Here is a 27,720-nt window from a genome sequence, read left to right as displayed (position 1 = left end):
ACTCCGGGACAGAGAGTTCCACTGCTGAACAGCTCTCACAGACAGGAAGTTCTTCCTAATGTTCAGGTGGAATCTCCTTTCTTGTAGTTTGAAGCCATTGTTCCACGTCCTAGTCTCCAGGGCAGCAGAAAACAAGCTTGCTCTCACATGTCTCCTCTCAGCCTTCTCTTCTTCAAACTAAAAACGCCCAGCTCTTTAAGCTGCTCCTCATAGGGCTTGCAATATGAGCAGTGGGTCAAAACATCATAGGATCCAGGAAGATCCTTGTTGTGACCATTACTTTCCATCTTCAAAGGCAGTAGGTCCTTATAGTGATCTGTAAAAGAATGATGATGATGATGATGATGATGATGATAATGGTGATGGCTACAGGACAATCCCTATATTCATGAAGGACCTAGAAAATTTCTAGAGAGGAATCCTACTTAGACAATGGCATTGTTTGCCATGTATATGTACATTGTAATCCGCCCTGAGTCCCCTGCGGGGTGAGAAGGGCAGAATATAAATACTGTAAATAAAGAAATAAATAAATAAATAAATAAGGCACATTGAAGTTATCTATTTGGGGCATAACAATCTGATCTGTGGCCAGATCAGATTGTTATTGTTGTTGTTATTGTGATTTCTATCACAGTCAATTAACAACCATGTATATGGTTCCCAATTATTGGAATCCTATTTTAACCCATTGATCTGTCATTACTACTACTACTACTACTATTGGGAGCCCCCTGGTGGTGCAGGCGTTAAACTGCTGAGCTGCTGAACTTGCTGACTGAAAGGTTGGTGGCTTGAATCAGGGGAGCAGAGTGGCCTATAGCAATTGGCTTTTGAACAGGACTTGCTCTTTGTGCCCACTGAGAAGCCGGGGTGCCTTGAGTGAGAGGCCCTAAGGATTTTCCTATACAAAAGTCTTTAGATTCTTGAAAAGTTTAACAAAGTCCTTTATTATTGCTTAGGTCTTCAACAAAACAATAAAATATTTCTCAGATCTTCAACAGGTCAAACAAATACTTCAAGGCTTTGAATCAACTGGTAGCTTTCTTAATCTTGTCCACAAGGGACAGGCAACTGGCTTTGTGAACTGTTTTTTTTTCCTTTAAGAGGAAAACCCTTTTTAACCCCTCCTTGGGTGATCTACTTTCTAAACTTTGCTGGTATGGGCTCTACTCCCAGCTCCAAACTGCTTCTTGGGTCCCAAGTAGACCTACCAGTCAAGGATTTGTAGATTCTCCAGCTGGAGTCCTTTGGAACTATTTTTTCCTGGAATTTCTGGTGAAACAAAGCTTCTCTACAGGTGGAGCTGATTCACGTCCTGTAGCTAAGTTTTCAACTGTCAATTGTTGGTGTTGACTGAGCTAAAATGGCTCCCTTTCCTTCCTGAACCCTGGGGAAAGGGGCGGAACTAAAAAACCCAACAATGATAGGCAGGTGGCTGCAAACCAAGGGAAGCCACCTTATTGCAAAATGCATAGAACTTTGGAATACATGCAAACACTCAAAGAAAAAAAAGGAAGTTGGAGCTCCTGGTACAGCCGTACCAGCACAATGCATATGGGCATCACTGAAGTTCCTTTTGGTGTAGATCAGTGTTTCTCAACCTTCCTAATGCCACGACCCCTTAATACAGTTCCTCATGTTGTGTTGACCCCAAACCATAAAATTATTTTCGTTTCTACTTCATAACTGTAATTTTGGTCCTGTTATGAATCATCATGTGAATATCTGATATGCAGGATGGATTTTCATTCACTGGACCAAATTTGGCACAAATACCCAATATGCCCAGTTTGGATTCTGGTGAGGTTGGAGGGAGAATTGATTTTGTCATTTGGGAGTTGTAGTTGCCGGGATTTATAGTTCACCTACAATCAAAGAACATTCTGAACTCCACCAACAATGGAATGAACCCAACTTGGGACACAGAACTTCCATGACCAACAGAAAATACCGAAATGGTTTGGTGGGCATTGACCTTGAGTTTTGGAGTTGTAGTTCACCTACATCCAGAGAGCACTGTGGACTCAAACAATGATGGATCAGGACCAAACTCTACACGAATACTCAATATTCCCAAATGTGAACACTGGTGGAGTTTGGGGAAAATAGACATTTGGGAGTTGTAGTTGCCGGGATTTATACTTCTGAACCCCACCAATGATAGAATTGGGCCAAACTTCCCAGGCAGAACCTTTATGACCAACAGAAAATACTGGAAGAGTTTGGTGGGCATTCACCTTGAGTTTTGGAATTGTAGTTCACCTCCAACGAAAGAGGACTGTGGACTCAAACAATGATGGATCTGGACCAAATTTGGTATGAATACCCAATATGTCCATATGAGAACACTGATGGAGTTTGGGGAAAATAAACCCTGACATTTGGGAGTTGTTGCTCGGATTTATAGTTCACCTACAATCAAAGAGCATTCTGAACCCCACCAACAATTGAATTGGGCCAGACTTCCCATACAGAATATGAGATTGGCTATGATTCCACTAAGAGACGAAGCGGATTTTTAGTGTAGTTTGTAATTTGTTGTATTGTTTATATGTTGTCGAAATGGATTTTGTAAGTGTCTTCTATGTGTACTGTACACCGCCATGAGTCGCCCTTATGGGCTGAGAATGGCGGTTAATAAGTGCATCAAATAAATAAATAAATAATACAGAACCCAATGACCAACAGAAAATACCGAAAGGGTTTGGTGGGCACTGATGTTGAGTTTGGGAGTTGTAGTTCACCTACATCCAGAGAGCACTGTGGACTCAAACAATGATGGATCTGGACCAAACGTGGTGCAAATTCTCAATATGCCCAAATGTGAACACTGGTGGATTTTGGGGGAAACAAACCTTGACATTTGGGAGTTGTAGTTGTTGGGATTTATAGTTCACTTACAATCAAAGAACATTCTGAACCCCACCAATTGAATTGGGCCAGACTTTTCTCACAGATCCCCCATGAACAACAGAAAATACTGTGTTTTCTGATGGTCTTTGGAGACCTCTCTGACACCCCCCTTGCAACCCCTGCAGGGGTCCCGACCCCCAGATTGCGAAACACTGTTGTAGATGAAGCTCCTTTAATCAATTTCTCTAAGACAGGCATGGCAACCTTTGACCCTCCCTCCAGGTGTTTTGGACTTCAACTCCCACAATTCCTAACTTCAAACTACAAGAGAGGAGATTCCATCTGAACATTAGGAAGAACTTCCTGACTGTGAGAGCCGTTCAGCAGTGGAACTCTCTGCCCCGGAGTGTGGTGGAGGCTCCTTCTTTGGAAGCTTTTAAGCAGAGGCTGGATGGCCATTTGTCAGGGGTGATTTGAATGCAATATTCCTGCTTCTTGGCAGAATGGGGTTGGACTGGATGGTCCATGAGGTCTCTTCCAACTCTTTGATTCTATGAAGTCCAAAACACCTCGAGGGAGGGCCGAAGTTTGCCCATGTCTCTGCATGCAGAGAATCACACACATTCACCTTGAACATTTCCTCTGCTACTTATAGAGAAACCAACCTGGACCCAAATACTCTTAAGATATATATTTTGTAAAGTAACCTTCAAATCTCGGTCCCACCATTAAGCTTTTTGACCAATTAAACCAATTATGCTTTTTCCAGCCATGAAAATTGGCACTTTTAAAAATAGCCGGTAATCCCCATGAAGGGAACTATAGCGGTGACTTCTAAGAAGCGTGCATTAAATGCCAATTTTAAGTTACTGCAGTATAGACTGGCGAAGTCTTGGGCTGGCTCTGTCCTTATCCAGAGGCAGGGAATGGCCTCTGGCTGCAGGCACTATGGGTCAGCAACAATTTCCCTTTGGATTGGCCATTTCTTCACCTTTGAAGGACAGATTTGGGTGCACGGCTCATGGTAGCTGGACTCCACCTCTGATTAATTCTGTGCTTTTCCTGCATGGCAGGGCGTTGGACTAGATGCCCCACTACGGTGAGGTGGATCTGTAATTGGTTAAGTGGACGGACACAGAGAGTGCTCACCAATGCTTCCTCTTTATCTTGGAAAGAAGTGACAAGTGGAGTGCCGCAGGGTTCCGTCCTGGGCCCGGTCCTGTTCAACATCTTTATTAATGACTTAGATGAAGGGCTAGAAGGCATTATCATCAAGTTTGCAGACGACACCAAATTGGGAGGGATAGCCAATACTCCAGAGGACAGGAGCAGGATTCAAAACGATCTTGACAGATTAGAGAGATGATTGGCCAAAACTAACAAAATGAAGTTCAACAGTGACAAATGCAAGATACTCCACTTTGGCAGGAAAAATGAAATGCAAAGATACAGAATGGGGGACAATGCCTGGCTCGAGAGCAGTACGTGTGAAAAAGATCTTGGAGTCCTCGTGGACAACAAGTTAAACATGAGCCAACAATGTGATGTGGCGGCAAAAAAAGCCAATGGGATTTTGGCCTGCATCAATAGGAGCATAGTGTCTAGATCTAGGGAAGTCATGCTCCCCATGCTCTATTCTGCTTTGGTTAGACCACACCTGGAATATTGTGTCCAATTCTGGGCGCCACAATTCAAGAGAGATATTGACAAGCTGGAATGTGTCCAGAGGAGGGCGACTAAAATGATCAAGGGTCTGGAGAACAAGCCCTATGAGGAGCGGCTTAGGGAACTGGGCATGTTTAGCCTGAAGAAGAGAAGGCTGAGAGGAGATATGATGAGGGCCATGTATAAATATGTGAGAGGAAGCCACAGGGAGGAGGGAGCAAGCTTGTTTTCTGCTTCCTTGGAGACTAGGACGCAATGGAACAATGGCTTCAAACTACAAGAGAGGAGATTCCATCTGAACATTAGGAAGAACTTCTTGACTGTGAGAGCCGTTCAGCAGTGGAACTCTCTGCCCCGGCGTGTGGTGGAGGCTCCTTCTTTGGAAGCTTTTAAGCAGAGGCTGGATGGCCATCTGTCAGGGGTGATTTGAATGCAATATTCCTGCTTCTTGGCAGGGGGTTGGACTGGATGGCCCATGAGGTCTCTTCCAACTCTTTGATTCTATGATTCTATGATTCTATGTGGTCTCTTCAAACACTATTATTCTATTGTTCTAATTCATCTATAGCAGTGTTTCTCAACCTGTCACTGAAGACCATCAGAATGCTCTTTGATTGTAGGTGAACTATAAATCTCAGCAATTACAACTCCCAAATGTCAAGGTCTATTTCCCCCAAATTCAGCCAGAGTTCACATTTGAACATACTGAGTTTTCATGCCAAGTTTGGTCCAGATTGATCATTGTTTGAGTCCACAGTGTTCTTTGGATGTAGGTGAACTACAACTTCCAAACTCAAGGTCAATGCCCACCAAACCATTCCAGCATTTCCTGTTGGTCATAGGAATTGCCAAGTCTGGTTCTATGTGCCAAGTCTGGTTCAATTCCATTGTTGGTGGAGTTCAGAATGCTCTTTGATTGTAGGTGAACTATAAATCCCAGCAACTACAGCTCCCAAATGACAAAATCAATCCCCACAACCCCACCCCATCAGTATTCAAATTTGGGTGTATCGAGTATCTGTGCCAAATTTGGTCCAGTGAATGAAAATACATCCTGCAGATCAGATATTTACATTACGATTCATAACGGTAGCAAAATTACAGTTATGAAATAGCAACAAAAATAAAAATGTTATGATTGGGAGGTCACCACAGCATGAGGAACAGTATTAAGGGGTCACAGCATTAGGAAAGTTGAGAAACACTGATCTATAGGGAAGGTGGAGCCCCCAGTGGCGCAGTGGGTTAAAGCGCTGAGCTGCTGAGCTTGTTGACTGAAAGGTCACAGGTTCAATTCCGGGGAGCAATGTGAGCTTCCGCTGTCAGCCCCAGCTTCTGCCAGCCTAGCAGTTCGAAAACATGCAAATGTGAGTAGATCAATAGTGGGAAGGTAACGGCGCTCCATGCAGTCCTGCCGGCCACATGACCTTGGAGGTGTCTACGGACAATGCAGGCTCTTTGGATTAGAAATGGGGAGCACCACACCCCAGAGTCGAACACAACTGGACTTTAATGTACCTAAATTTCCTACTTGACAGATGCAATTGTCTTTTGGGTTGCAAAGGTCGACAACAAGCTAAACAATTTGGCCGGAAGCTCACTCCCACCCGGGCTGGCTTTGAATTCATGACCTTTCAGTCAGTAGTAATCTTAATGCAGCTGACACCCAGCCAGCTGCGCCACAAACAAATAAATGTACTGTATTTACTCAAATCTAATGCTCACCTTTTTTGGGAGAATTATCTGACCAAAATTGGGGTGCACATTAGATTCGTGTCATAGTGCTGAGCTAAAGCCAAAGGCTTTTTTTGTTTCTAAAATAAAGTTTTCAATTTGGTTTTTCAGTATATCGCTGTAACTATTTATGCCTTCTGTATAGGTCACCGCTATGGAGCAGCAGGTGATCGAGTCCAGCATATTGGAGAGGAACCCGACAACCGACTTCAGCAGCCAAGGTTTGTCCATTTGTTGCAATGTCCATATCATATCCAATTCAGACCGAAAGCCCACTTCGTTGGCATGAAAGCTATCAGCTGCCATTGACTCTGCTGACAAGAGTCTTTCAGAGACAGCCAGGAAGCCTGATCTGTCACATTACATCTGGAACAACCCCTTCGCACATCAGTCGTGCTCTCATGCACCAAAGTGTGAGCGTAATGTACATGAAACGGCTCTGAGTGAGTCTGGTGTTTTGGAGCTGTGGTCTTTCCATGATAGAACCAGGCAAAGAAAAAATGCAATGTTTCCTTTAGGGTTATGCTTCTAATAATAATAATAATAATAATAATAATAATAATAATAATAAGGAGGAGGCCATTGCGGATCGCAGCCCCGCTACAGCTCATCCACGCCACTTCTGAGCGGCACTGGGTGACCAGGCGCGAGCTGCTAGCCGAGGGACGAGCTGCAGCAGCCTACCATCGCTGCTGCTGCCACTACCATCTGGCAAGCCGTCTTGCTGTGGGGCCAGCCTGAGCAGCGGTCCAAATAACTCGAGGTGTGGCCAGGTCCGGGCGGCCTCAACATCGCCACGACGGTCGCGGTTGGAGGTGAGGGCCCATCATCGACTTCATCGCCGCGGCTGCTGACCCGACCGGGAGGAGGGAGAGGAGCTACCTCCACGGAAGGAAACATCAACGTGTAAGGGAAAGGAGGACCCCCCCCCCATCGAGTTATGCTGCTGAGCCCCTCTGCCATCTTGATCTACTACCTCAGTTTATTCTTATCTTTAGCTGACTATTGTGTGAAAGGTTGTCCATCTATGACTCAGTGTTTTGCGGTCATCTCTAGTGAACTATACTGCCCTCTATGGTCAAACCAAGTTGAGCAAGGAAACATCGCTCAACGCAGCCTAGAATCTGTGCTAATAATTAGTGCTAAACAATTATTGTCTTCACCAGCCGGGCCGCCATCTTCCCGTGAACGGTGTCATCTTCCTCCGAGGACGGTCAGGAAGAACCAGGGACTCGGTCAACGGACGCCGGCTTGTTTTCCACGGGTCCAGAGAGCTGGGCCCTTGGTTTTGAACTTACTGTCCTGATTGAATGTTGATACCTAGAAGGCACTAATTTTGCACTTTAGATCTAACATAGCACTAAGTCACTTTAAACCATCTTAAGCTAAGCACTTTCATTCTAGATGTATAAAAACCATCTAGCACTTTAATCCTGCACTTTAAGTCGCCTGGTCTTGCCAAAGTCATTAACTGGTCCCAAACCATTAAGTTTGCTGCTAAGGTGTGTCCACTATAGCACTTAAACTGACTGAGCCTCAAATTAACCTGTGATTTATACTGTGTTCTTCCAGTAATTTATTGATGTTATCATTGTTACTTTATTACTGCTGATACCCATCTCCGCCAGGGACGCACAAATGCACTTTACGATCTCCAGCAAACTGGAAGGAACAGAAAGTAACGAGGGGAATGATCCGCAGGCTCAAGAGTTATACAATTACAACAAGATCTGTTACTACACATCAACAACTGACTCTGTAGGTGAGGAGTATGGAGGAACTCCCCCCGGGGCGGGTGGTTTTGCGGGTGAGGGGGCTGCCATTGGGGTTGTGACAGGTAGGGGGAGATACGGGAAAGGGAGAATGAGTTATCCAATTCGACCCAAAATCTATAACAATGATCTGGCAAACCCAAAACGTATTAAGGACTCGAGACAAAAGCAAATTCGGCCCAAAATTTACAATAGAACATTGGCAATTCCAAAGATCACACATTCTACAACCATGCAAACGATTCGGCCTGAAAACGATAGGAACATATTGGCAACTTCTAAAAATACTCCCGACAAGATACAGCTGAGGTGTCAGGATGGTGGTCCCTTTGGGTTAAGGGTGGTGCTGTTTAATGCCAGGTCGGTAAATGGAAAAACCTCCACCATTCGAGATCTAATTCAGGAGGAGCGAGCCGACCTGGCATGCATAACAGAGACCTGGCTGGACGAGGGGGGAGGGGTGAATCTCTCCCAACTGTGCCCACCAGGTTACTCTGTGCAGCACCAGCCAAGACCTGGAGGGCGGGGAGGAGGAGTGGCAGTGGTCTACAAGGTTGATATTCCCCTGATCAGGTGCCCCATCCCACAATCATCATCATTTGAGTGTGCCGGCTTCAGGTTAGGTGACCGGGACAGGATAGGGATTCTGTTAGCGTACCGACCACCCCGCTGCACGACAGTCTCCTTACCTGAGCTAGCAGGAGTGGTCTCGGACATGGCATTGAGCTCCCAGCGGCTTTTGGTCCTGGGAGATTTCAATGTTCATGCCGAGACCTCTCTCTCTGGAGCGGCTCAGGACTTCATGGCCGCCATGACAACCATGGGCCTGTCCCAATTAGTATCTGGTCCCACCCATACTGCCGGACACACTCTGGATTTGGTCTTTACACAGGGATGGGGTGACAGTGTCGGGGCGGAGGAGCTGACCATCGCTCCATTGTCATGGTCCGATCACTACCTGATTAGGTTTAGACTTACTGTTCCTCCTAACCTCCGCAGGGGTGGTGGACCCATTAGAATGGTCCGCCCCAGGAGACTTATGGATCCAAATGGTTTCCTGACGGCTCTTGGGGAGTTTCCCACCTCCTTGACTGGCGACCCTGTCGATGCCTTGGTCTCTCATTGGAACACCGAGATGACTAGGGCAATTGACACAATCGCTCCGGAACGCCCCCTCTCGAGTAACCGAGCTAACCCAGCCTCTTGGTTTACTGAGGAGCTGGCAGCAATGAAGCGAAAGAAGAGGTGGCTAGAGCGCGTGTGGCGCAGGAATCCGACTAAATCAGCCCAAACACATCTGAATGCCTTTTTAAGGTCCTATGATGTGGCAATAGCGGCAGCACAAAAAACATCTTTTGCTGCCAATATTGCATCTGCGAAGAATCGTCCAGCTGAGCTCTTCCGAGTTGTCAGGGGTCTGTTAAACCCGCCGAAAAGCGAGATCCCTGACAACTCTGGAGCTCGCTGTGAAGCGTTTGCTCGATTCTTCGCAGATAAAATTGGGCGGATTCGGTCGGCTTTTGATTCCACCTTACCTGCAGTCTCTGGGAATGTAACGAGTGCATCTGCTTGTCAGGTTTTATTGGATTCATTTCAATTGGTTCAGCTTGAGGATGTGGACAGGATCCTTGGAGAGGTGCGGCCCACCACATGCATCCTAGACCCCTGCCCATCCTGGCTGTTAAAAGAAGCCAGAGGGGGTTTGGCAGAGTGGGTGAAGGTGGTGGTTAATGCCTCCTTACAGGAGGGCAAGATTCCAGCGAGCTTGAAACAAGCTATTATCAAACCGCTGTTGAAAAAACCATCACTGGACCCCACTCAATTAGACAACTTTCGGCCAGTTTCCAATCTCCCCTATTTGGGCAAAGTCCTGGAACGTGTGGTGGCGGCACAACTCCAGGGATTTCTGGTAGACACTGATTATCTTGATCCGGCACAGTCTGGCTTTAGACCGGGACATGGAACGGAAACAGCCTTGGTCGCCTTGGTAGATGATCTGCGCAGGGAACTGGACAGGGGGAGTGTGTCCCTGTTAGTTCTGCTGGACCTCTCAGCGGCCTTCGATACCGTCGATCACGGTATCCTTCTGGGACGACTCACAGAAATGGGACTTGGGGGTACTGCTCTGCAGTGGCTCCAGTCATTTCTTGAGGGACGGTCCCAGAAGGTGTTACTGGGTGACACCTGTTCGGCCCCACAACCGTTGTCGTGTGGAGTCCCACAGGGTTCAATCCTGTCCCCAATGTTATTTAACATCTACATGAAGCCGCTGGGAGAGATCATTCGGAGTTTCGGATTGAGATGTTATCTCTACGCAGATGATGTCCAGATCTGTCACTCCTTCTCACCTGTCACCAAGGAGGCTGTCCAGACCTTGAATCGGTGTCTAGCTGCTGTGTCGGACTGGATGAGAGCTAGCAAATTGAAATTGAATCCAGACAAGACAGAGGTCCTACTGGTCAGTCGCAAGGCCGAACAGGGTATAGGGTTACAGCCTGTGCTGGATGGGGTTACACTCCCCCTGAAGACGCAGGTTCGCAGCTTGGGAGTGATCCTGGACTCACAGCTGAGCCTGGAACCCCAGGTCTCAGCTGTGGCCGGGAGAGCTTTTGCACAACTAAAACTTGTGCACCAGTTGCGCCCGTACCTCGGGAAGTCTGATCTGGCCACGGTGGTCCACGCTCTTGTTACATCCCGAATAGACTACTGCAACGCTCTCTACGTGGGGTTGCCCTTGAAGACTGTTCGGAAACTTCAACTAGTCCAACGAGCGGCAGCCAGATTGCTCACCGGAGCGACATACAGGGAGCATACCACCCCCCTGTTGTGCCAGCTCCACTGGCTGCCGATTCAGTTCCGAGCACAATTCAAGGTGCTGGTTTTGACCTACAAAACCCTATACGGTTCCGGTCCAGTGTATCTGTCCGAACGTATCTCCCTCTATGTCCCACCCCGGAGTCTGAGATCATCTGGGGAGGCCCTGCTCTCGACCCCACCACTGTCACAAGTGAGGCTGGTGGGGACGAGGAGCAGGGCTTTCTCAGTGGTGGCCCCCCACCTGTGGAACTCACTCCCGGGGGAGATTAGGGCATCATCATCCCTCCTCGCCTTCAGGAGGAGGGTGAAAACTTGGTTATGGGACCAGGCCTTTGGGCACTTGGGCAATTAAATCAGTCAACCAGGCAAGTATGACCAGCAGGATGGATGAATGGAACGAAAACTAGATCTGGGGTTAACAAACACTGACCATGTAAGAGGAGAACTGGGTTTGTATTTGGTTTTTAATGTTTTTATTGATTTTATGGTTATATTGTATGCATGTCAACTGTGAATTGTTGTAATTTTGTGTAATTTTGTGTACAATTGTTTATGATGCAGGCATCAAATTGTGCCTTGCCCCTGTAAGCCGCCCTGAGTCCCCTCCGGGGTGAGAAGGGCGGGGTAAAAGAACCCCAAATAAATAAATAAATAAATAAAATAATCTTTATTTAATACCCCACCACCATCTCTCCAATGGGGACTTGGGGTGGCTTACATGAGGGGGCCACAGAGGAGAAGGCTCTCTCCCTTGTACTTACAAAATGAGCCTGTGATAATGGCAAGGGCGAAAGGAGAGCCTCCCCCCAGGATCTAAGAGCTCGGGCTGGTTCATGGAGAGAGATCCGGTCACAAAGGTAGGTGGGTCCCAAACCGTTTAGGGCTTTGTAGGTGATAACCTGCACCTTGAATTGGGACCAGAAGACAAACGGCAGCCAGTGAAGCTCCTTAAACAGGGGAGTTGACTTTTCCCAGTAATTCGCCCCAGTTATTAATCTGGCTGCTGCACGTTGAACGAGTTTTAATATCCGGGCCGTCTTCAAGGGTAGCCCCACATAGAGTGCATTGCAGTAATCCAGTCTAGAGGTAACTAAGGCATGGACCACCATGGTCAAGTCAGACTTCACGAGGTATGGTCGTAGTTGCTGCATGAGTTTTAATTGTGCGAAGGCTCTCCTGGCCACCGCCGACACCTGCGCATCCAGGAGGACCCCCAAACTACGGACCTGTGACTTCAAGGGGAGTGCAACCCCGTCCAGTATAGGTTGCCACCCAATACCCCAGTCAGACAAGCAACTGACCTGGAGAACCTCTGTCTTGTCAGGATTGATCTGCAGCTTGTTCGTCCTCATCCAGATCGTCACCGCGGTCAGGCACTGGTCCATTATCCGAGGGGCTTCCTTGGAATCTGGTGGAAATGAGTAGTGGAGTTGTGTGTCATCTGCGTAGAGATGGCACCGTACTCCCAAACTCCGGATGACCTCTCCCAGAGGTTTCATGTCGATGTTGAATAGCATGGGGGACAGAATAGAACCTTGCGGGACCTCACAGGTCAATGGCCAGGGGTCCAAGCAGGAGACCCCCAGCTTCACCAACTGGGAACGACCCTCCAGTAAAACCGTGCCCCCAAGTCCCATCCCAGCAAGTTTTCCCAGAAGGATACCATGGTCGATGGTATCGAAAGCCACGGAGATATCCAAGAGCAGGGTCACACTTCCATAGAGTGGGAGTATTAAGGGGTCGTGGCATTAGGAAGGTTGAGAAATAGTCCAATAGAGTGTTTCTCAACCTTCCTAAGGCCACGACCCCTTAATATAGTTCCCCATGTTATGATGACCCCCCAACCATAAAACTATTTCCATTGCTACTTCATAACTGTAATTTTGCTACTGTTCTAAATCATGATGTAAATATCTGATATGCAGGAATGGTGGGAGTTGAAGTCCAAAACACCTGGAAGGAGGGTCCAAGTATGCCCATGCCCGCTCTATGCTATAAGAGTCAATATATGTAGGTTTTTGTTTGTGTGTTTGTCCCACAAAGGCTCCTCCATGGTTGGAGGGATCTGGACCAAACTTGGCACACAGACCCTTCATTTCCCAACTTACAAAATCCACCCCCATTTCAGGGCAAAAGTTACAAAATATATCTCGAGGACCGTATTAACACCCTTAAGGACATTCAGGAACTTGAGCTGTTCTTAGACACCACACACCACACTGTCCTAGACACGCAGCCCATATCGCACCAACATTATGGGGAGGCTCAACAGAACAGCACCTCAGTTGTGGACAACCCTCAGGCTTCGAGAAATGTCACCCTTAGAAGGACACATAGGACCCGGAAGCCTCCTCAGAATACTTCCGCTCAGCTGCAGTTACACAATAGATTCCAAATTCTCACACAACTATCACCTGACCAAGAAACACAAAATATTGGGGAAGACCAGAATGGCTTAGATACTGATCAGTGGCTCATCCTTGATCAGTGTGCAGGGGATAGCCCTGACTGGGACAACACTTCACAACATTCACACTTGCGCAATCGTGCAGGTGTACCATCCCCAACCGTAGACCAGGTGCAACAGGAACACATACAGGAGAACCATAGGCTCTTGGACGAATCTCAATGGATTGTCCTTGACGAATGCACCGGGGATGTCGAGGAGGAGGACAACACTTTTCACCTACACAATTCACACCAACAGGATCACTTTTCTGGAGACCTACACACTACAATGCACAAAAGGGGCCCTGTCATTCCCGAAAGTAAACAGGTCTTGGTAGTAGGCGACTCCCTCCTTAGAGGAACGGAAGCTGTCATTTCCAGACCAGATGGGATGGCTCGAGAAATATGCTGCCTACCGGGGGCAAAAATACACCATATCACTCAGAGGCTCACCAGGCTCCTCAAACCCTATCACCGTCCTCCCCTCATGTTGATTCATGTAGGAACCAATGACACTGCAAGGCATACGTTTCAAAAGATCACAAATGATTTTCGAGCTCTAGGAGCAAAGCTAAAAGAATGTAATGTACAGGTGGTCTTTTCATCCCTCCTCCCTGTTGTAAGACACGGACCCACAAGAGCCAGAAAAATAGTACAGGTCAATGACTGGCTTAGAAAATGGTGTCAGGAGGAACGCTTTGGCTTCCTCGACCATGGCCTGCTTTTCCAGGAGGATGGCCTACTGGCAAGGGATGGGGTGCATCTCACACAAGTAGGAAAACACCTTTTTGCTCACAGACTCGCAAACCTCATTAGACGCACTTTAAACTAGGTCCACCGGGGGAGGGGGACAACAGCCTTGCGAACACTACTTTACCCACAATATCTGGGAATCGCCAGAAGGCTAAACGGAGGGCTGCACAAACACAACAAGGACCAAGTACCCAAAGCACAATAATCCCAATTAAACAGCTCAGGGGAAGATCTCAGGGGCTCACATGTCTTTACACTAATGCACAGAGCATGGGAAATAAACAAGACGAACTCCAACTTTTAGCACAACACCACAAATATGATATCGTAGGGATCACTGAAACCTGGTGGGATGACTCCTATCGCTGGAATGTAGATATCGAGGGGTATAACCTCTTTCACAGAAACCGAACAAAGGGGAGAGGAGGCAGAGTAGCCTTATATGTCAAAAACTCTTATGCTACAGAAGAGATTCAAGACAGCAATCTGGGAAACCAGCTTGAAATCATCTGGATAAGAATCAAGGGAACTGGGACTCAAAAAGATGTCGTTGTAGGTGTCTACTACAGACCCCCAAGCCAGGAGGAAGAACTTGATGAAGTCTTCTGCCAACAGTTGACCAAACATGCACAGAGAAGAGATGTAGTAGTCATGGGCGACTTCAACTATCCCGATATTTGCTGGAAAACAAACTCGGCCAAGAGTACAAGGTCCAACAAATTCCTCGCTTGCCTTGCAGACAATTTCATGGTCCAGAAGGTAGAAGAAGCAACAAGGGGATTGGCTACTCTTGATCTCATCCTAACAAATGCGGAGGACCTGATCGATGCGGTCGAAGTGGTAGGATCCTTAGGGGCAAGTGACCATGTGCTCCTGCAATTTGAGGTACAAAGGAAGGCCGAAACTAAGACAAGTCAAACCCGCATTTTGGACTTTAGGAGAGCTGATTTCCAAAAAATGAAGGAAACGCTGAGCAGCATTCCGTGGACACAGATACTAAAAGACAAGGGAGTTACGGATGGATGGGAATTTCTCAAGAGTGAAATACTCAAGGCGCAATTGCAAACTGTGCCAACAAAGAGAAAAAATAGGACAAGTGCAAAGAAGCCAGAATGGATGTCCAAAGAACTTCTAACTGTGCTAAGACACAAAAGAGACATGCACAAGAAGTGGAAAAAGGGAGAAATCACCAAAGAAGAATTCAAACAAATAGCCAACACCTGTAGGGAAAAGGTCCGCAAGGCTAAAGCAAAAAACGAGCTCAGACTTGCCAGGGACATTAAAAACAATAAAAAGGGCTTCTATTCTTATGTCAGTAGAAAAAGGAAAAACAAGGAGGCGATAGGACCTCTTCGAGGAGAAGATGGGGCAATGCTGACAGGGGATAGGGAAAAGGCAGAACTACTTAATGCCTTCTTTGCCTCGGTCTTCTCACAAAAAGAGAGTCTTCAACCTCAGCAAGATGGAGTGGATGAGGGTTTGGAGGACATCCAACCCCAAATTGGGAAAGAAGTCGTCCAGGAATACCTGGCCGCTCTTAATGAGTTCAAGTCCCCTTTCAGGGCCAGATCAACTACACCCCAGAGTATTGAAGGAACTAGCGGAAGTCATTTCGGAACCATTGGCAACCATCTTTGAGAGTTCTTGGAGAACGGGAGAAGTTCCAGCAGATTGGAGGAGGGCCAATGTGGTCCCAATCTTCAAGAAGGGAAAAAAGGATGACCCAAACAACTACCGTCCGGTCAGCCTCACGTCGATACCGGGCAAGATTCTGGAAAAGATTGTTAAGGAAGCGGTCTGCAAACACTTAGAAACAAATGCAGTCATCGCTAATAGTCAACATGGATTTATCAAAAACAAGTCATGTCAGACTAATCTGATCTCTTTCTTCGATAGAGCTACAAGCTGGGTAGATGCAGGGAATGCCGTGGATGTAGCGTACCTGGATTTCAGTAAGGCCTTCGACAAGGTCCCCCATGACCTTCTGGCAAGGAAACTTGTCCAATGTGGGCTAGGCAAAACTATGGTGAGGTGGATCTGTAATTGGTTAAGTGGACGAACATAGAGAGTGCTCACTAATGCTTCCTCTTCATCTTGGAAAGAAGTGACAAGTGGAGTGCCGCAGGGTTCCGTCCTGGGCCCGGTCCTGTTCAACATCTTTATTAATGACTTAGATGAAGGGCTAGAAGGCATGATCATCAAGTTTGCAGACGACACCAAATTGGGAGGGATAGCCAATAGTCCAGAGGACAGGAGCAGAATTCAAAACGATCTTGACAGATTAGCGAGATGGGCCAAAACTAACAAAATGAAGTTCAACAGGGACAAATGCAAGATACTCCACTTTGGCAGAAAAAACGAAATGCAAAGATACAGAATGGGTGACGCCTGGCTCGAGAGCAGTACGTGTGAAAAAGATCTTGGAGTCCTCGTGGACAACAAGTTAAACATGAGCCAACAATGTGACGTGGCGGCAAAAAAAGCCAATGGGATTTTGGCCTGCATCAATAGGAGCCTAGTGTCTAGATCTAAGGAAGTAATGCTACCCCTCTATTCTGCTTTGGTTAGACCACACCTGGAATATTGTGTCCAATTCTGGGTGCCACAATTCAAGAGAGATATTGACAAGCTGGAATGTGTCCAGAGGAGGGCGACTAAAATGATCAAGGGTCTGGAGAACAAGCCCTATGAGGAGCGGCTTAGGGAACTGGGCATGTTTAGCCTGAAGAAGAGAAGGCTGAGAGGAGATATGATAGCCATGTATAAATATGTGAGAGGAAGCCACAGGGAGGAGGGAGCAAGCTTGTTTTCTGCTTCCTTGGAGACTAGGACGCGGAACAATGGCTTCAAACTACAAGAGAGGAGATTCCATCTGAACATTAGGAAGAACTTCCTGACTGTGAGAGCCGTTCAGCAGTGGAACTCTCTGCCCCGGAGTGTGGTGGAGGCTCCTTCTTTGGAAGCTTTTAAACAGAGGCTGGATGGCCATTTGTCAGGGGTGATTTGAATGCAATATTCCTGCTTCTTGGCAGGGGGTTGGACTGGATGGCCCATGAGGTCTCTTCCAACTCTTTGATTCTATGATTCTATGATCTACAGATAGAATTAGCAACAGGCCTGTAGATATGTATGCAGTGCTTAGGTGCAACCATTAGAGGGCAGTGTTTAGAAAGAAAGGGTTAGATGGCACTCCGCATTAGCTTGTTAGGCATTTTCTAATGGAGTGGTTCTCTACCTTCCTAATGCCTTGACCCCTTTAGACAGTTCCTCATTTTGTGGTGACCCTGAATCATAACATTATTAATTTTGCTACTGTGATAAATCATGATATAAATATCTCATATGCAGGAATGGTGGAAGTTGAAGTGCAAAACACCTGGAGGAAGGGCCCAAGTTTGCCCATGCCCACTCTATACTATAAGAGTCAATGTATGTAGGTTTTTGTTTCTGTTTGTCCCACAAATGCTCCTCCATGGCTGGAGGGATCTGGACCAAACTTGGCACACAGACCCTTCATTCCCCAACTTGGGGATTGATTTTGTCATTTGGGCGTTATAGTTGCTGGGAATTATAGTTCACCTATACATTCAAAGAGCATTCTAAATGCCACCAACAATGGAATTGAACCAATAGAACTCCCGTGACCAATGGAAAATACCGAAAGGGTTTGGTGAGCATTGACCTTGAGTTTTGGAGTTGTAGTTCACCTACATCCATAGAGTACTGTGGACTCAAACCGTGATGGATCAGGACCAAACTTGGGATGAATACTCAATATGCCGAAATGTGAACACTGGTGGAGTTTGTGGGGGGGAAGACCTTGACACTTGGGAGTTGTAGTTGCTGGGATGTATAGTTCACCTACAAAGAGCATTCAATTCCACCAATGATAGAATTGGCCAGACTTCTCCACATGAACAACAGAAAATACTGTGTTTACTGATGGTCTTTGGTGACCCCTCTGACACCCCCTCATGACACCCCCCCCCAGTTGAAAAACACTGCTCTAGGTTGTCCAGAATGACACAACGGTTAAGGTCTTTCAGTTTTTTTTAAAGGAGCAATTATTTATTCACAGGCTCCCCACCTTTGTAGCGATTCCGTCTTGAAGATGGAGGGCTACTATATAGTTTTCCTTGGTGTTTCTTTTTCAATGCTGTTTGGTTGTGAGAGGGTCAGAATGTGGTGGGTATAAATAAATAATTATTATTATTACTAGCCATCCCCTGCCACGCGTTGCTGTGGCCCAGTCTGTTGATCTGGAAAATAAAGTAATGAGAAAATTGGATGTGGAGAGTGTCTGGTTTGCCCACTCAGGAACATGCAACATATAATTGTCCTTCTTTAGGGATCCCTTTCAAATCTATGATACTGCATCTGTCACATCCATATATATGTGTGTCTGTGAATCATATATATCAATCTATATCTATGGCTGGATGGCTCTTTGTCAGGAGGGCTTTGATTATGTTTTCTTGTCCTGGTGAAGCGAGTTGGACTGGATGGCCTTAAGTATTTTCTGTTGGTCATGGGGATTCTCTGTGGGAAGTTTGCCCCATTTCTGTCATTGGTGGGATTCAGAATGCTCTTTTATTATAGGTGAACTATAAATCCCAGTAACTACAACTCCCAAATGTCAAGGTCTATTTTCCCCAAACTCCACCAGTGTTCACATTTGGGAATATTGAGTATTCGTGTAGAGTTTGGTCCTGATCCATCATGGTCAGTGCCCACCAAAACCCTTCCAGTATTTTCTGTTGGTCAGGGGAGTTCTGTGTGCCAAGTTTGGTTCAATTCCATTGTTGATGGAGTTCAGAATGGTCTTTGATTATAGGTGAACTATAAATCCCAGCAACTACAACTCCCAAATGACAAAATCAATTTTTTTTGGAGTGAAGGACATACATTGGGTTGTTAGGGGTCTTGTGTCCAAATTTGGTGTCTATTCGTCCAGTGGTTTTTGAGTTATGTTAATCCCACAAACGAACATTGTATTTTTATTTATATAGATGATGATGATGATGATGATGATGATGATGATGATAATGATTATTATTATATACATATGGCATTGCAGAAATATTCCCTGTTATAATCTGTTTTCCAGCCTTGGTGGACGGTCCATCCCAGATGGCTTCCGAAGTGGCAGATCTCCCCAACAGCCACACTTACTCCTCCGGCGACCTCTGCGCCCTGGAGCTCCAGGAGCCCTCCTTCTTTTCCGCAGACCTCTCTGCCTACACGACCCCCCTCAAAGGAGCCACAAATAGGAGTTGCTCCAGTCTGGACTACGGCATCCCTTGTGGGTTGCGCAGGACTCGTTCCCCGGACAATGAGGCCGGCAGCGGGCAGAGCCCGACGTGTACAGACAGAGCCGGCAGCAAGGAGTGTGGGCGCCGCTCTCGCAGTCGATCTTCGGATTGCTCCGCTGAGAACTTTGGCGCCGCCGAGAGGGACTGCCCCGGCTTGGTCCGCAAGGGCAAGGCCGCCAGCCCGCCCAAGCTGCGCAAGATCTGCTGTGGGGTCTTTGGGCCGACGGCTGTGCCACAGCCTCCCTGTCGCTCTGTGCCCGTCAACACGTTGCCCCGCAGCTGCCCCGAGCGGATGGCCCAGCAGCGCACCCGGAGGGCCCGGCTGTCCAACATCGTCCGATCCACTAGTGACCCTTTATCGTGTGTGTCTGCTGCAGAAAGTGAGGAGCGCTGCAGGCATTTGGGTCTATTGATTTAACTCATTTCTATTTATTCATTTATTTATTTATTTACAGTATCTATATTCCGCCCGTCTCACCCCGAAGGGGATTCAGGGTGGATCACAATGCACATAAACTGGCAAACATTCAATGCCGTTTTTAGACATACAAGACAGACAGACAGACAGAAGTATTTTGGCATTTCCCAAATTCGGTGCCTGGAGGTTGTGCTCAATTCCGGCCACAGGGGGTGCTCTCGCTTCATCCACTATGACCCTGAGTCATTTTGATTGTATTTCCTCCTTGTTCTCTGATCGCCGGCATTTTTATGGTGCTGTAAAATACTTTCCCGCTTTAAGTGGTCCCTAATTTCTCTACTCACAGCTCAGCTGTTTTTGAACTGTTTAGGTGGACAGTAAGCAAGGCATAACTGTTCTGTCACCGCTGGAGCTGAAATTAAATGCTTCTAAGAGAGGATGCAAGGCTTGCGTCCAGCGGGAAGCCCGTGGGCCCAAGAAAGAACCTTTAGAGGAATTTTCCTTATTAAACAGGCTTTAGGAGCCTGTTTAATAAAGACAACAGTCTTTATTAATGAACAAGCAGGAATGGTAAGATTTCTAAATAGTCTATTGGCTCTTGCAGTCTTGTTTACAGGAAACAGGCACTATCTTCAAGAAACTTTGTTTAACAGAAAAAATCCCCTTTAAAACTCCTCCCAGGCTGTTGTGAACTTAAACCTGACTGGTTTGAGTCTGCTACCAGCTGAACTGCGTCTCAGAAACGAACAGACGTACCACCAGGCTTGAAATCACTTAGCTGAAGATGAAGTGCTGTTATTCCCTCCGGAGGTCCTCAGGGCTGTGGGGCTGTTCCCTGGAACCCTTTGGGAATCCGTAGAGGCCTTTAATCTGTTCTCCCCCAGGAAGTCTTAAAAGACGAAGCCTTTGCACAGGAGGAGCGTCTGTATGCATCCTCTGCCTTGGCTTCCCTTGCTGTGACTAACTGAAAAATGGCCCCTTCCCTCCAAAAAGCAAAAAGGGGGCGGGACCAGGGATCCTAACTATAATTGGCAGGTGGCTTACCCTATAAATGCAAATTATAACAGAAAATCCCAAGCATGGGCTTGCACACAAACATTTAAACACAGCGAATAAATCTGGAGCTCTTGGAACAGCTGTTCCAGAACAATAACAGTCGGATGCTCAATCCGACTCGGGCTTCGAACTTGCCACCTTACGTTTATTTATTTATTTCGTATCAAAAGCCTGCATATATTAATATAAAACAGATAAAAATAAGAGCGCAGGCGGCTAAATATCTTTTGACCATGGCGCTGGGATTGAGAGCAGGGCCTCTCCAGCTGATCTTAAATTTCGTGATGGTTTGTAACAGGAGATACATTCGGACAGGTAGAGTGGGCCAGAACCGTTTAGGGTAGTGGTTCTCAACCTGTGGGTCCCCAGGTGTTTGACTCCCAGAAATCCCAGCTAGTTTATCAGCTGTTAGGATTTCTGGGAGTTGAAGGCCAAAACATCTGGGGACCCACAGGTTGAGAACCACTGGTTAAAGGTTACCTGTTTATTTATTTAATATCAAAAGCATTGCGCAGGCAGCTAAATATCTTTTGACCAAAAACAGGCAACAGCAAAGGCATTGTCTGTAGCCTCCAACAATTCTTCCTCTGTACACGAGGCAGGGCGTAGTGGACAAGCATACAGATGCGGAGTTTTCTGTTCTGCTCCACAGTCACACAAGGTATGGGATTCTTTTAGGGAGTGCCATTTTGCCGGGTTGTCTTTTGATCTGCCCACTCAGCTTCTGAGTTTGTTCAGGGACTTCTGAGTTGCCCCTGGAGGAAGACCCTCTCTCATGGCTTAAAATAATAATAATAATAATAATAATAATAATAATAATAATACTTTATTTATACCCAGCTACCGGCCTCCTCCCAGTGGCCTCATGTAACCCACCCCAAGTCCCCTTGGGGAGATGGTGGTGGGGTATAAATAAAGATGGTGATGGTGATGATGATGATGATGATGATTATACTGTTAATCATTATGTGCAGCTGCTAATGTAGGTCAGCTAGTAAATTTGAGCCACACCCAGTGGAGTATAACTACAGCTCCCTCTCTCCCTTCCCCTCCCCTCCACCCCCTTTCGTTTTTAGTTCCTGTCTCTAGTCCTCATGTGGCTGCCTCTACTTGTCAGGACGCCGGGCACCATCTCTTCCCGACTGGGAAGCCGGGGGACCCCCCGAAATCAGGACATTCTCGGAAGCCCAAGGCCTTACAGACCCTCTGCAAGGACCGGCCCCACTCTTTGGTGGACCTCCAGGCCTACAAGGACACCAAGGTCCTGGTAGCCAAGTTCCTGGAGCACTCGAACTGTAACCTTCCCCCGGAGGTGCGTCATGTGGTGAACAGCATCCGCTCGGTCATCAAGTCTGACGAGCGACACATGGAAGAAGCCATCTTCAGTGCCAACGTTATTGATCAGGTGAGCGGGCTTCCAAGGCTTCGTTGGGTGGCGGGGAGATGCCTAGAGAATGGCCTACAGTCAGGAAAGATGCAAGGATGGTGATACAGAGCCTCCAAGTTCTGAGTTTGTCCTTGCTTCTAAGATGCAGTTGGCCCTCTGGATTTGTGGATTTGGTGACACTATGTAACATGATTTTTGTTCCTGGGTTATAAATGTTATTTTCTAATAGGTTCTATCATGGTAAAGGTAAAGGTTTCCCCTGACATTAAGTCTAGTTGTGTCTGACTCCCGGGTTGTGGTGTTCATCTACGAGCCGGCATTGTCTGTAGATACCTCCAAGGTCATGTGGCCAGCATGACTGCATGGAGCACTGTTACCTTCCCTCTGAAGCAGTGCCTATTGATCTACTCACATTTGAATTTTTTCAGACTGCTAGGTTGGCAGAAGCTGGGGCTAACAACAGGAGCTCACCCCGGATTCGAACCTCCAACCTTTTGGTCAGCAAGTTGAGCAGCTCAGCGGTTTAGCCTGCTGCACCACTAGGGGGCCTATCATAAAAACATGAAAAAAAGTTTAATACTATTTGTATATTCCATCTTTCTCTTAAGTTATCTTGTTCTTTTTTGTTACATTTTTTGTTATTGCTTTTATTTTGTCCATATTAATTTTGAATCCCGCAACCTCCTCGTAATTCTTTGTTGTTCTTAACAATTTCTCCAAATTTTTATTGGGCTCTTCAATTGTCCGTATTATATCGTCGGCAAAAGCTCTAAGCGTATAATCCTGGCCTTGTATTCTTGCTCCCTTTATTTCTTTGCCCTTTCTTATTCTGGGTTAAAATGAATCTTAGGGGCGATATGGGGCATCCCTGTCTTGTTCCCTTCTGAATATTGTCTCTGTCTCCTGTCCATTCACTATTAGTTTTGCTTCCTATGTGTCGTATATTGCGCCAATTATGTTTCCAAAATAGTATCCCATGTCCATTTCTTTTATTAAAATTTTGATAAAATTCAAATTCACACATTTTGCTCTAGTTTTTCAATGAATAGTCTCATCATCAAGTCTCAGCCAATTCAACTTAGTTCATGACAGACACAAAAACATGGCCATACAGCCCAGAAAACACACAACAACCCAGTGATTCCTGCCAACAATACAATGTAATAATTAGAAAAAAAATCTGTTCCTGGTTTGAAAGTGTTATTCCTGTTTAATTATGCAGGACTTACTTTGAAAGTAGTTGTTAGACCCCAGAAACTTCGTTCTAGAAGCATTCTCTCCTGATGTTTCACCTGCATCTATGGCAGGCATCCCCAGAGGTTGTGAGGTTTGTTGGAAACTAGGAAAATTGGGTTTATATATAAGCTCCCAAAAGTCCCAGCCAGTTTACCAGCTATTAGGAATTGTGGGAGGTGAAGTCCAAAACATCTGGAGGAACCGAGTTTGAGAAATGCTGTGTCAATGGTTCTCCTCTTTTCAAGACTAACAAGACTTCAGCCTTTAGTAGTCATCAGGGTTCATTTAATCCAGTGGTTCTCAACCTGGGGTCCCCAGATGTTTTTGGCCTTCAACTCTCAGAAATCCTAACAGCTGGTAAACTGGCTGGGATTTCTGGGAGTTGTAGGCCAAAACACCTGGGGACCCACAGGTTGAGAACCACTGAATTGGTCCTCCAACTGTTTTAGGCTTCATCTGTCAAAAGCCCTAGCCAACTTGACCAGCAGTCAAGAGAATTCTTGGAGCTGAAGTCCACAACATCTGAAGACCAAAATATAGGAAACGTTGACCTAATTCCACTTAGCCAATTGTTCTCCTCTTGTCAGGACGAACAATATCTTGGTCTTTGGTGGTCATCAAGGATCATCTAAGACAGGCATGGGCAAACCTCAACTCTCCAGAGGTTTTGGACTTCAACTCCTACCATTCCAATGGGAGTTGAAGTCCAAAACACCTGGAGGGAGGGCCAAAGTTTGCCCATATCTGATCTAAGGCCATATCTGATCTAAGCATATCTGATCTAAGCTCTGATCTAAGTTGGACCACTCCTTGGATAGAAGCCCAAGAGGAGACTGGCTTGGCCATCTATCTTTCCCTGTTGTTTTTCCTCCTCTTCCAGGTGATCACAAGCTCCCAGCAGAGTGTGGATACCTCCCGAAAGCGGCTCCAGGAAGACCTCCACCTCCAGAGCTGTGGGGCACTGAGCTCCCCAGTTGCCTTCTTACGCAGGGCCCACGTCACCCGCACCTTTGAGCGGGGAAGGCCCCACAGCTTCGTCGGAGTTTGTCGGGAGACCGTCCTTTGACCCTAAGTATTACTTCTGAGGACCAGATGCCCATGGAGGAGACCGTGAAGGCCCAGAGCCACATGTGAAAGAAGGTTCAACCACAAAGAGATGGCTGGGATTGGGACAGAGGAGAGATAGAGAAAGGGCAGAAAAGGATCCAGCAACTTACCATCCGTCTCAGCAAGTCCCGGCCTGGATCTTCAGTCCCAAAAACCGCCTTGTCATGAGTGCATCTTCACACAACAACATTGGCAGAAGGAATTGGGAGTTTGAAATGAGAAAACTTTGTAAAGTCTGTGTTTTCCTCCCATGTTGAAGAAGATCCCAGCGTAACCGCTTGGGGTAGACACCACGTGGTTGCTGAGCTCCAACAACGAACGCTACAGTACAACTTAGAAGTTGTATGTTCTTCACCGTACCTCAAAAGTATTTTAACTCAATCTGAACAGTGTTTTAATAAAATAAGGATGCTCATGATCATTTAAAAAAAAATCAAAAGGTATCCCTGGACTGTGCATCTTCCAGGACTGATTTATCAATGGATGGGTCTTCTGTTGAGGCAGAAGAAGTTTGGTTATTATTCTATGTCATATCTGTTATAATTTTTTTTACATTGTCCCAACTCGAGTAAAAACATTTCAAGTTGCTCAGAATATTTTGTTTTATATCCCAATACATTTTGGCCTGTATCAGCGTTTCTCAACGTGGGGGTCGGGACCCTGAGGGGGTCACGAGGGGGTGTCAAAGGGGTCGCCAAAGACCATCGGAAAACAGTATTTTCTGTTGGTCATGAGGGTTCTGTGCAGGAGGTTTGGCCCAATTCTATTGTTGGTGGGGCTCAAAATGGTCTTTGATTGTAGGTGAACTATACATCCCAGCAACTACAACTCCCAGATGTCATCATCATCATCATCATTTAATAACTTATTAATCGCCCTCCATCTGAGAATGCTCTAGGCGATTTACAGCTAAATTACAAAAGATAAAATACATACATACAAAAATTAAAAATGAACAGAGATCGAATGCTCTAGTAAAAAGCCAAGTGTCTTAAGTGTGAGAGTAAAAGGTCCTAAGTCACGCATGGCTCTCATGTAGGGCGGCAAGGAATTCCACAAGGCAGGGGCAGAAATAGAAAAAGCCCATCTGTGTCTGGTCTATTTCAAGGTCTATTTCCCCCAAACTCCACCAGTGTTCACATTTGGACATATTGAGTATTCATGCCAAGTTTGGTCCAGATCCATCATTGTTTGAGTTTACAGCGCTTTCTGGTTTTAGGTGAACTACAACTCCCAAACTCAAGATCAATGCCCACCAAACCCTTCCAGTATCTTATGTTAGTCATGTTCTGTGTGCCAAGACTGGTTCAATTGGTGGAGTTCAGATTGCTCTTTGGTGGTAGGTGAACTATAAATCCCAGCAACTACAACTCCCAAATGACAAAAACAATCCACCCCCAACCCCACCGGTATTCAAATTTGGGTGTATCTGGTATTTATACCAAATTTGGTCCAGTGAATAAAAATACATCGTGCATCTCAGATATTTACATTATAATTCATAACAATCGCCAAATTACAATTATGAAGTAGCAACAAAAATAATGTTATGGTTGGGGGTCAGCTCAACATGAGGAACTGTATTAAGAGCATTAGGAAGTTTGAGAACACTGGCCTGTATATTGTCTTAAGTGCTGGTTTGAATCTTAACTTCCAACATTTCTGGACAAAAGATATTATTCGTCCAGTTTGAGATTTTCTGGAGCAGAAGTGTTTGGATTCAGACCAGTCCCTCTAAGAAGGCCATAACGGTCCATTCAGGCTGAAATCTGTTGAAAGCCTTCAAGAAATGAAACTATGGTGACCTCCAGTGGAAGGTAAGGATCCTAGCTGGCAAATTCTGCGGAATATTGATTTCTAGATTGGAGAATAAAGGGAAAACAGATTCGGAGGAATGGGCTTTAAGAGCCTGGAAGAGGGATCCATCCTGTTCAGCAAGTCACAGAATGCAAATTCACACAAACATAGTTCCATCAGATGACACAATTGTGGAATCTTCCACTCAGTGGTTACAATCCTATGGGGCAGATAACTATTACTAAGATACACAAAGTATTATGTAATTGTTGTTGAAACTTCAAGTATGATGTCATATGACAGGTTTATTACTTGTTGTTTATTTGTTCAGTTGCTTCCGACCCTTCGTGACCTCCTGGATCAACCCAGGCCAGAGCTCCCTGTCGGCCGTCACCATCCCCAGCTCCTTCAAGGTCAATCCAGTCACTTTAAGGCTGCCAGGGCTTTAATTGTGCTTCTTTTTTTACTTAGGTGATGGTTGGAGTTTTTATGAGTCGCCCTAGGGCTGAGAATGGCGGTTAATAAATGCAGGTTAATAAATGCAGGAAATTTATGTAGGTATCTATCTCTGTGTGTAGGTTTTCTGTAAACTGTGTGGCCCAACTGTTGATCTGGTTTGCGGATGACTAGGACATCTAGAAAAGGCAGCCTTCCTTCATTTTCCTTTTCCATGGTGAATTGGATGTTTGGGTGGATGCTGGCAGTCTCTCCTCTGGCTTCCAAACTTTATGGCTTCATGGCTTCACACTTTCCGAACATCCATCTGGGTCCAGCACGCCCCGCTCACAACTCTGCTTACTCCCGGTATCAGTCTTCGTCTGAAGACACTCACCAGCTCTCGGTGTGACAGGCTCCAGTCTCCAGTCCAAAGCACACAGCTTCAATCACAGCCTCCAACTTGGTTAGCAACTCAGCAGATTAGCAGGTCCACTAAATAATGGACTCTGGAGTCTCCAGTAAAAAGCAGGTTTCAGATTTACTTGAGCAGTTCAAAGACAAACATACACCATCAGCGGACAGACGTGAAGAACACAAAACAAAAGAGATAGACACTTAAAACAAACTGCAGATGGAAGGGAGGTTATCTCTGGCACTCCCTAAACTTGCACACAGCAAGAATTCAGGGTCACATTCTCACAGCCTTCTGTGCATCCTGGCAACATAATTCTATTAAAATTCCAATCCTACTACATAAAATTGCATTTAAACATACATCATACATAAAATATACACTGACAATTAAGATGGTCCAGCTACGGAGAAGTACTCACAAGAAAATGGAAATTGAAGGAAATGGCAACAAAAGAAGACTGGGAGAATAAACTATGGGAAGTAATGGACATGGATACACTGACCTACTTA

General features: G+C 46.0%; 1 protein-coding gene across 3 annotated transcripts in view; it reads left to right on the top strand.

Moving 5' to 3' along the window:
* Positions 1-25,155, top strand: part of ENTREP2 (endosomal transmembrane epsin interactor 2) — a 187,670-nt gene extending 162,515 nt beyond the window's left edge. The window contains exons 8-11 of one of the 3 annotated variants that reach the window (XM_060755773.2): positions 6,401-6,476; positions 19,153-19,737; positions 21,908-22,236; positions 24,335-25,155. In XM_060755773.2, the coding sequence (XP_060611756.2) occupies positions 6,401-6,476; positions 19,153-19,737; positions 21,908-22,236; positions 24,335-24,520 (1,176 nt within the window). In that variant the 3' untranslated portion in view covers positions 24,521-25,155. Of the gene's footprint in view, positions 1-6,400; positions 6,477-19,152; positions 19,762-21,907; positions 22,237-24,334 lie in introns of those variants that run through there. The other 2 variants (XM_060755772.2, XM_060755775.2) reach the window with 2 other exon arrangements.
* Positions 25,156-27,720: the final 2,565 nt, after the last annotated feature.

Source organism: Anolis sagrei, chromosome 9, assembly GCF_037176765.1.
Source record: "Anolis sagrei isolate rAnoSag1 chromosome 9, rAnoSag1.mat, whole genome shotgun sequence".
In the NCBI taxonomy this organism is placed as follows: domain Eukaryota; kingdom Metazoa; phylum Chordata; class Lepidosauria; order Squamata; family Dactyloidae; genus Anolis; species Anolis sagrei.
Note: the sequence above shows the minus strand (reverse complement) of the source record. Positions and strands in the feature narration are given on the sequence as shown.